This window comes from Phycodurus eques, chromosome 14, assembly GCF_024500275.1.
Source record: "Phycodurus eques isolate BA_2022a chromosome 14, UOR_Pequ_1.1, whole genome shotgun sequence".
In the NCBI taxonomy this organism is placed as follows: Eukaryota; Metazoa; Chordata; class Actinopteri; order Syngnathiformes; family Syngnathidae; genus Phycodurus; species Phycodurus eques.
In genome coordinates, this window is record NC_084538.1 from 19,316,212 (window position 1) to 19,326,933 (window position 10,722).

At 41.7% G+C, this 10,722-nt stretch overlaps 1 protein-coding gene across 1 annotated transcript in view; it reads left to right on the forward strand.

Moving 5' to 3' along the window:
• alk (ALK receptor tyrosine kinase) overlaps positions 1 to 10,493 on the forward strand; it is a 362,245-nt gene extending 351,752 nt beyond the window's left edge. The window contains exons 28-29 of the mRNA XM_061697428.1: positions 4,453 to 4,543; positions 7,795 to 10,493. Coding sequence (XP_061553412.1) covers positions 4,453 to 4,543; positions 7,795 to 8,811 — 1,108 coding nt within the window. The 3' untranslated portion in view covers positions 8,812 to 10,493. The remainder of the gene's footprint in view (positions 1 to 4,452; positions 4,544 to 7,794) is intronic.
• Positions 10,494 to 10,722: the final 229 nt, after the last annotated feature.

Genomic DNA, 10,722 nt, shown 5'->3' on the forward strand with positions numbered 1-10,722 from the left:
TTGTTTGTTATTTTTTTCTGAATAATACGACAGGCACTGTGCGGCTACCTGATTTTAGGACTCCAGCCACTGGCCGCACGCTGTAAAAATGTGTTGGCTCAAAGTTTAAAAAGAAAAGATGTAACTATTTCAACAGATATTTGTAATGTATTTCAACTCAGCTAGTATTGAGTATCTGCCACAAGACCTATCAAGCTAAGTAGAAATAATGTAGTGTAAATTGTTACTGAGTTTTAAGTTGCGCAAACATCTCTTGTTTTACAGTGTGGGGACTGAGACTCATGACGCGGCGCGGTGACAGAATGTACATTTTCCACTGAGTCAGAATTCATAAAACCCGTGACACGTAAGGCCAGAGTTGTGTGCTGCCAGCGCTTCTCAGCCTTACAAACGTACAACAAAACGGGTAGTGTTTTACGTGAGAATCAGATAGCATGAGTTCCATGTCGAGCTTGTAAGATTGGTCTGCCTTGCCGGATATCCGGCTTCAGGAAGAAGGGCGGATAAAAAAGTGGAGGTGACGGATCGATGTCATTATGAATCTGAGTGCTACCTGCGCCATTGTCACCTCCTCGCCCGACGATGTAGGGTACACTCCGCGAGCACCGACTTTCTCCAGCTCGCGACCGCACCGCCACTCGAGACGCGCTCTCGTCATGGCGAGGGAGCCGAACGCCCGCGTGTACGCGCTCATGTTCGCCGTTCATAATAACAAGACAGCACTCTATCTTCAGAAAGGAGAGCACGCAGGTGGAGGAGATTGACTAAAGCAGTGAAAAAGACAGTGACTTTCAACCACCATGTCTTTATATGGTGAGACTGTGTTAAGGGAGCATTAAAACATGCACTCGCAAAAGTCCGACCATATGAAATCTTTACTCGCACACACTGAAAAAAAGGGTCGCATATGCGACCATTTTGGTCACAGTCTCAAACCCTGACATACTCTGTCAGCACTTGTGAAATACAGTGGAACCTTGATATAATGGATATTGGATAAAACAGATCGTCGGGACTGAACAGTCTGTCCAAAAATAGTTTCCATTTATCATTTAAATCGTCATTGACAAAGTCTGTTTGTACAAGAATGGCCGCTGTTGTTTACTGGCGCTGTGGCACAATATAGGCAGAGAATGGGCCTGACGTATTTCTGGGTCACAGATATACCAAAAAAATACATCCAATCCCAAAGGACGTGCCTCCCGTGTCTATGTGGCAGCCATGTTGAATGTGGGGCATTGACATGCTGGCCATGTGACGGTAGTATATCTATTGTCTCCTGTACATAGAGCAGAGAGCGCGTGTCATGGCTGCAGCATTAACTCTGAGGAATACATAACACCAGTCGTTGGCGTCGCAAAATGCGATTTTGGGTACAGTAACAGGTTTTCTTTTGTCAAGTCATTTGACTTGACTTTGGCAATGAATTTGGAACGAGGAAGCACACAAATTCCTCAAGGGCCATGAAAGCGACTCGCCTATGATGAGTACTGTACGTCAACAATGTCCCCATGACCAAGCACGCCGGCATATTAGGTTTGGATAAAATGTGAAACTTTCTAACATTTTATTTTTAAAATATTTATTTACTCTAACTTTGTACTGGGTGGCACGGTGGACGACTGGTTAGCACATGTGCCTTACAGTTCTGAGAAATGGGTTGAGGGGCTGGGTAGAAGCACCCTTCAATGAATCCCACCACCTCTGACCTTAGATGCCCCTGATTGGCATTAAAAGTAATCCTTCATATAAAACTTATCCAACTTTGATTCATGAACAAATAGCCACACAGCTGCCACCCCTGCCACCCAGTCATATCAGGTAGCCGAGGCCAAGAGGCTAAGATCAACATCTGCCACCATGGAGAACCCGGTGCACCAACCAGCTTGACAGAACTTTAAAAAATGTGGCAACATACCATCCACCCCCAACATCCCCCAGACCCACAGCTGTGGTTTCCTCCAGGAAGACGATACCCCAAAACTGCCATTCTTCTTCTTCATCTTCAGATGGCCCTTGGCCCTTGCACAACTGTTCTGATTATTATTTGCACTCGTCTGTCAGAAATCTTGTGAGGAGCACCTGATCGAGGCAAATTTATGGTGGTATGATTGGCTTTCCAATTACAGTGGGTACGGAAAGTATTCAGACCCCCTTAAATTTTTCACTCTGTTATATTGCAGCCATTTGCTAAAATCATTTAAGTAAAAAAAATGTCCTCATTAATAGTACACACAGCATCCCAAATTGACATAAAAAATGGAATTGTTGAAATTTTTGCTGATTTATTAAAAAAGAAAAATTGAAATATCACAAAGCCTTAAGTATTCAGACCGTTGGAAGTATATTTAGTGAGAAAAATGGGGACGCGTTAAATACTTATTTCAGCCGCTGTATGTGAACTGGAGTACTAGTTAGAGCAGACCTACACAAAGTATGGCCACGGACCACATGGAGCCAATCCACAGTCTCAATGTCCCTGTAAAACCTGAACTAGCAATGATTTCATTTTGAAAGCAGTGCTTTTATTGAATGTACATGTAAGTGGGCGTTACAAGCGAGCAAGAGCAAAGACTTGTCTTCAGCGTGGCCAACTTAGCGACATCATTGATATATTTAGCGAGTTTTTGGATTCCTTTAGTGATTATTTTTTGCAAAAAGCGGCTAGTGACAATGCCAAAAATGGTCCTCATGGTAGCAACATTCTTATTTCCTGCACGTTGAAGAGAAAAGGGGGATTTGCCCCGACAATCGCTTGGGAGTGGCTAGCACTGTAAAGTATGAGTTAGCGGTTGGTGCGCAAAATGTCAGCACATTTTAAAACTATAGACGTACATGCACACAGTTGGTGTTGTTGTTTTTTTGTGACTGTTGATTAAATAGTAATACGTTAATATCTGTGTGTACAGTATGTAATTTTAATGAGTGTTTAAAATCGTATTTAACATTTTATCTCCTAATTATAACAACATATACCATATATACACAAGTAGCAGCTTAATAAATACAGTTGAATGCTTCATATATTTACTATTATTTCAATTAATAAGGAACACAACTGAGGTAAGCATGTTGGCGTGACTCTTGACAAACATTCCAGTTTTTCATTTGGCCCCTTTTGAAAATGAACCCTTTTGGGTTTAAGGCAGTTAGAAAGCAATTGTCATTGTGCATCTAATGACCGGAATGTGCAAAGCCGTAAAGTTCTGCGTGAAAGAAAGAGGCAAAAACAGTAAATGTCAGCTCTACTGCTACACCTTCGTTCTCCAATTTGTTGTGAAAGTGGTTATAGATAGGATGATTGTATTATACTGAAAGATTTGTCCTACAGCATCAGAAGACTCCTTACCCATTCTGCTTATGGAGCTTGACATCCCCAAAAGTAGCTCTAGACTCTTGAGAGTGCAGATGTTCTCGTGGGCTAGGAGGTACTCTCAAGCTCTATACTAAAAACACTTATAAACCCATTGAGGGAGACAGAGAAGCTGTTACAGTTTGGGGATTATTTGCTCCTTAGCTCTCTCTCTGTCGTTCTTCTTATTTTTTATTCTTGCTGCAGCCACCCGATGATAAGGACAAAGAACTCAAGCGTGTGAACGAACATAGCTGTTCAAACATTATCTTGAGACTCGGTCTTTTGGACAGACGCTGATTGACTAATGGCCTTTTAGTCCTCATTGCACCTCAATATGCCCAGTTAGAATATTCCATAGAACTCATTATATAGAAAAACTGAAATATTCAGTATTAGTGCCAGATGTCAGAAATTGACAGTGTGGTGACCGCAGTGAGAGGAGTTCATCTGCAATCTGAAAGAAGTCAATTGAATGAAATATAATGGGAGCAGGCACGCTTTATTGATGTCCTTGAGAACATATTAACTGTTCTTCTGTGATAATTACTTTAGCAGTGGGCCTCAGATAAAGCCATTGTACAGACTTGGAGAGATTTACAACGGTGTATAAAAAATGAGACTCAAGTATGAGTGGAAAAAATGATAAACAAAGCTTTCGATGAGGATGACGACTCCAGAGTATCAATTACACTGGGTTGTGGGTTGGTTAAAGTGAATATGCTGTAATCACCTTTGAAGTTTTACATCAAACAATGCACTGATAGCACATTTTTTTTTACAATTAGTTAGACTGCTTGGTTTTAATTCCTGTTTGATTCCTGTAGTCCCCCATCTTTTTGCACTTAAATGTTTAATCAACACATTCATTTAGTTTGGTGGTTAAAAACTAAAGCTAAGTAACTAAAGTTCCTGGTTGTCTCTGGTTGTGAACAAAATACTAAGAGAGAACTTATTATTCCACTGTGTGATTTATAAAAATCTCTCCAATTAGATCAGCATTTGCCTAGAATGTCCACATATGTTGAGAGGTTTTTCCAGCTATCTGAGTTGAAAGTAGAAAAATGACTTCATGTCTATACATTCTTGTTTATACACAGGTACCGTATAATGACTCAAAGTTGGCAGCACCAACCTGAGGACAGACCCAACTTCTCAACCATCCTAGAGAGAATTGACTACTGCTTGCAGGTGACAAAGAGGATCGTGGTTGTAATTGAATTCTGGGATTGAATGTGAACCTCTCCAAAGTCGTGTTTGTTGTTTTCATTAGATTACATAATCATTTCTGCGTCATATAAATGGGGAAATACAGCCTAGTGGAGAATAGAGCAGTAGAGCATTACCAGGAATTGAAAATCAGAAACAGGATTCATCAAGAACAAAGTGTCCTGTCTTGTCCTATGCAAAATGGAAAAAGAAGCTACAAAGACACCAGAATAACAGATGTATAATAGTTCCTCAAATAGTGGCCTCCCCTTTAATAGACACGGGCCCCAATTAATCATTGTCCACTTGATTCAATAAAGGTCGCACCCCAACTAGTCACCTCCTGTTTTATCCCCTTAAGAAAAACATACAGCATTAGGTTGTGCCACAATGTACCTGTGATTACCTCTACGAAGTCTTTCATAAAGACTTCAGTAATACAGCACACACTGCCTACAGAGCTGACATAGGATCTGTGGTGGAGAGAAAGTGCCGCTGTATTGCAACACAAAGCATTCTGGGACAAAATCTGCTTAGAAATACCCATTGGAGATAAAAACAAAAGAAGGATATGACGTCCGCCGAGAAGAAGAGCGCACGCCTCGCTGGAGGCGGGAGAAAGAAAGTAAGTGAGAAGCTTGACGGAAAGCTTTTAGAGTGGATTTAGTCCATGTGGGACATGCACAGCACAAGTGATCAGAAAACTCATAAAAAGAAAGTGAGTGACAGAGCCCCCATTACGGTAATTTATTCATTTTCTACTGCTTATATTGTATTCAGGTTTGCGGTTAAGCTAGCTCGAGTCGATCCCATTTGCCAAGTGGACACCATGAACTGATTGCTCACCTATCAAATGCCAAATTACATATTATTTTAATACAGCGGTGCCTTGAGATACAAGTTCAATTTGTTCTGTGATCACACTCGTAACTTTAAACACTACGCAACTCAGATCTTTTACCATTGAAATGAATGGAAATCTCATTAATCCATTCCAGCCTTCCCCCACAAAAAAAACAAAAACAATTATGTAATCTGTATTTCAATAAGGAAAAATAGAGCTCATAATATTGTGCTTTATAAAAACATACAGTAATGACAATTACTTAAATAGAAATTTTAAAAATTAAAACCGTTTTTGTCACGGTTAGCTGACAAACGGCTTGTATCTTGAAAAACTCTTAAGTTGGGTCACTCGTATCACAAGGCACAACTGTACAGTGGACCCCCGCATACTTGCAGTTTGACACCTGAGGATTCACGTTTGGGGGGTAGTAACCCCAAAAACGCTTGTTGATGGTTTATGCCATCTTATTCAAGATTTCTTTTCCCAATGCAATTTTAATGGCCGTCAATGATGCGCAGATTTTCATTATTCGCTGTCCATATACCCCGCGAATAGCGGGGGTCCGTTGTATATGATATTTGAGTTATTTGTGGATGACATTTTTTTTTTATTTTCAACGAAAAGCCCCTAACAAAAGCCTTCCCCAAAAGGTTGCACCTGGTATTAAGCGCCTAGAGTAAATACAACCCCAATTCCAATGAAGTTGGGACGTTGTGTTAAACAAATAAAAACAGAATACAATGATTTGCAAATCATGTTCAACCTATACTTAATTGAATACACTACAATGACAAGATATTTAATGTTCAAACTGATAAACTTATTTGTGTTCAGCAAATAATCATTAACTTAGAATTTTATGGCTGCAACACGTTCCAAAAAAGCTGGGGCAGGGTCATGTTTATCACTGTGTTACATCACCTTTTCTTTTAACAACATTCAATAAATGTTTGGGAACTGAGGACACTAATTGTTGAAGCTTCGTAGGTGGAATTCTTTCCCAGTCTTGCTTGATGTACAGCTTCAGCTGTTCAACAGTCCGGGGTCTCCGTTGTCGTATTTTATGCTTCATAATGCGCCACACATTTTCAATGAGAGACGGGTCTGCTGGAATAAGCAGGGACGTCCATGAACAAGATGTTGCTTGGATGGCGGCATATGTTTCTCCAAAACCTGTATGTACCTTTTAGCATTAATGGTGCCTTCACAGATGTGTAAGTTACCCATGCGATTGACACTCACAAAGCCCCATACCATCACAGATGCTGGCTTTTGAACTTTGCGTCCATAACAGTCCGGATGGTTCTTTTCGTCTTTGGCCCAGAGGACACGACGTCCACAATTTCCAAAAACAATTCAAAGTGTGGACTCGTCGAACCACAGAACCCTTTTCTACTTTGCATCAGTCCATCTTAAATGAGCTCAGGCCCATTGAAGCCGGCGCATTTCTGGTTGTTGTTGATAAATGGCTTTTGCTTTGCATAGTAGAGTTTCAAGTTGCACTTACGGATGTAGCGCCGAACTGTATTTGCTGACATTGATTTTCTGAAGTATTCCTGAGCCTATGTGGTGATATCCTTTACACATTGATGTCGGTTTTTGATGCAGTCCCGCCTGAGGGATCGAAGGTTACGGCCATTCAATGTTGGCTTTCGGCCTTGCCGCTTACATGCAGTGATTTCTCCAGATTCTCTGAATGTTTTGATGGTATTATGGACCATAGATGATGAAATCCCTAAATTCCTTGCAATTGTATGTTGAGGAACATTGTCCTTCAACTGTTTGACAATTTTCTCACACGCTTGTTCACAAAGAGGTGAAGCTTGCCCCATCTTTGCTTGTGAATGACTGAGCAATTCAAGGAAGCTCCTTTTATACCCAATCACGGCACCCACCTGTTCCCAATTAGCCTCTTCACCTGTGGGATGTTCCAAACAGGTGTTTGACGAGCATTCCTCAACTTTCTCAGTCTTTTTTGCCACCTGTCCCAGCTTTTTTGGAAGTTAATGATTGTTTGCTAAAAACAATAAAGTTTGTCAGTTTGAACATTAAATATCTTGTCTTTGTAGTGTATGCAATTAAATATAGGTGGGAACGTGATTTGCAAATGATTGTATTCGGTTTTTATATATGTTTAACACAACATCCCAACTTCATTGGAATTGGGTTGTATATTACCCCCGTCATCATATGCATCATATGCATCAGTGATATTTTGCATTAGTCATTTTAGAACATGATATTTAAAGTGGCACAACAAATACCAATCGCAGCTACATTGTACCCAGCATTAGATTACAGTAATGGTCTTCTATGTAACGTTAGCTCACTCATTAATCTAAAATGTTACATGTTAGCAGTTAACACTCTAACCTGAACATTTTAGGACCCTGATGTGGTGACCATGCCTTTGCCTATCGAATATGGGCCTGTCCAGGAGGAAGAGGAGTGTGTACCTGTACGCGCTGATGATCCCTCGGGTGCTACTGTGCTGGTGAATGCTCAAGTGCCTGATGGGGAACTTCCGCAACCACACCTGTGCTACCGCTCAGAGGAGAGTCATAGAGGAGTGGAGCACACAGCCGGGTCAAGCACAGCATCTGAGGCCAAGGCACAGACACCATCTCAGCCCCAAGCGTACCTCCATCAGCACCAGCAACCTCACACACAGACGTCCTTGACAATGGTTACCACTGTTACCTCGGCAGCAACCTCCACACTCACTGCCAAGGGGCCTGCCCAGCCAGGCCCAGAGGAGGGCCACATCAACCTTGCCTTTACCCAGGGTCACCCAGCAGAGAAGGAGAGCCACAACGGGAAGAGCACCAGTCTTTGGAACCCCACGTACGGCTCGTGGTTCCTGCAGCAGCTACAGAGGAAGCAGCAACAGAGGCAAGGGGTCGTGGGGGGTGGTTTGGCTGGGGGCAGCAGCGTTGGCAGGGTGCCTGGCGAAGGGCAGGAGCATGTGGGACGGACTGTAGCTGAGGTGGCCGGTTCAGTGGGTCTACAGCATAAGTTTCAACATCAGCACCAACTTCAGATGCTGCAGCAGCAGCAGGGTCATCGCGGATCCCTGTTAGCATCTCCACCTCCAGTCATGCAGTCCCCCCTCCTCTTAGATTCAGGCACTTTGCCACCTGGTCCCCTCTACAGACTGAGACGTTTCCCCTGCGGGAGTATCGGCTACGGCTTCCAGGAGCAAGGCAGGTCGATGGAGGCGAACCCTCCTCCGCTCCTTCCCTCCCAACAGGGCGCATCAGCAGCCCACCAGATGGCCCCCACATCGGTGTCTCTGGGTCGGTCAGGATTATCAGAGGACAGCCGACCACTGTTGGTCACCATGGGGACAGTGCAGGACACCCGACTGCCCAGAATGGAAGGTCACAATGCCACTGTGCTTTAGCCTACATGCCAGGACAGTCTAATTCACCGCCCATCTTAGGCAACTGTATTTCGAACTACACAGCATCAGACCTTGTGTCAGCAAATCCATCCTTTGGTTTCTCCCTCCAATTTGGAAACAACCTCGTAAGCATAACCAAGAACTCAATCTGTTAAGCTTTCATTAGGGGAAACCCATTGAGTGTAAAATCCCCCATTGTACATTAAAGCACACCAGAGATCACTGGCTGGCAAAATGAATTCAAAGGCTAGTTTTTAAGTCCACAAAATGTATTTTTTCATCGTAAAGGGAGCATGACTGAAACCTCACAGAGTAGAGTTCATAGCAAATATTTAAAAGTTTTTCTGTGTCACTAACTGACAGCTGCGGCGCCACCAGAATGGACGATTATTCTGATTTAAACCTCTATAGTACGCTGACCGCAGACTGATTCACAAACTCTGATGACTGTGGAGACCAATTTCAAGTGGCTGCTGCCAGCCACATGTTTCATTTCTATTGCGGGACTTTAAAATTGCCCACAACCTTCACAGAGGGGAGGGGGAGAAAAAAAAAAAAAAAGAAAGCTTGGCAGTTGACTTCTAATTTTTGAGAATCATGTTGTTGGATTTACAGAGACATTTGTACTAAAAAGAAAAACTACAAAAATGTGTTTGTTGATGTTTTGCTTGCCTGCTTGTTTATTTATTCATTTGTTTATTTATTATTTGGATGAGGCTCTATAAATTATCAATGAACAGGCTCATAGTACAAGCAAAATCACCCTGCATCAGTTAATGCGCAGTTCATCTTTTAAGCTGTTTGAAATTATGAACAGCAAAAAGCAAGCCAAGAAAAAGTGAGATAGAATTCCACCCCCCCCCCCAAAAAAAAAAAAAAAAAAAAAAACTACAAAGTTCAACTAGCAGTAATCACAAGAAATCCCCCATGTCCTTTATTGTGCCCTTTGGTTGTGGATGTATACACAAAGCTGATGCAGGTAAAGCAGAGATTATTAATAGGCACAATCTGTTCAGTACTTTGTTGTTGCTCAACTCGAAAAAGGTCACCCCCGCCTGCTGTAAAATCCCACCACAAACTCGCCTCTCGTGTTCATGCCTTCATTGTGTTGAAGACACCGAGGTTTTTCTTTCCTTAAGGCTTTTTAGAAAACAACAAAAAAAAATCTCTTTCCTTTTTTGTGTGTGGTTATAAAAACAGTGGATATTGCTGAATCAATGTTAACCTTCAAATTTGCTATCTCAAAGCACTTCTACATTTACATATTTTATCTTTTTTATTACTGAATGAATGCTGTGCAATTCAAATGAGTTAAATGAAGAAACTACTTTTGCTCCTTATATTACAACAATGGTTAACATCTGAGTTTGCTGTTCTGTTCCATATCTGACAAATACAACCACAAAGTGTTTATATTTCAGTGAGTGACGATGATGGTCACTTTTTCCCGATGTTGTTTCGACTGTGTTTGAAAAGCGTGTCAGTCCATCTGCTGCAAAGCAAAGACGGGCTGTTGAGTGTCATGGCCAAGTCAATGAGCAATTAATATGTTGACATTGGCTCCTGTATGTAGGTGGATCACTTCTTTCCATTTTGTGTTCTCTGTGGCCTATCCATCATTCTTTAATGTACAAAGACATACTGAACTGCATCTGTAAATGATGTAATTAAAGAGTATTGTACTATGGCACTGGTAAATGCTGTACATTGCCCTCGGAGAGACATTCGCCAATATGAATAAATTACTATAATGACTTTTTGATACATTTTTGGGATGAAAAAAATATCAATGCAGCTTTTATTAGTAATGAACAGATATTCAGTAACTCTAATTAGATTGTGTAGGCGGACCTAAGTGTCGACTAAGAGCGCAAACGTAAATCTCAGGGCAAACATCCCATTTTCCTTGCT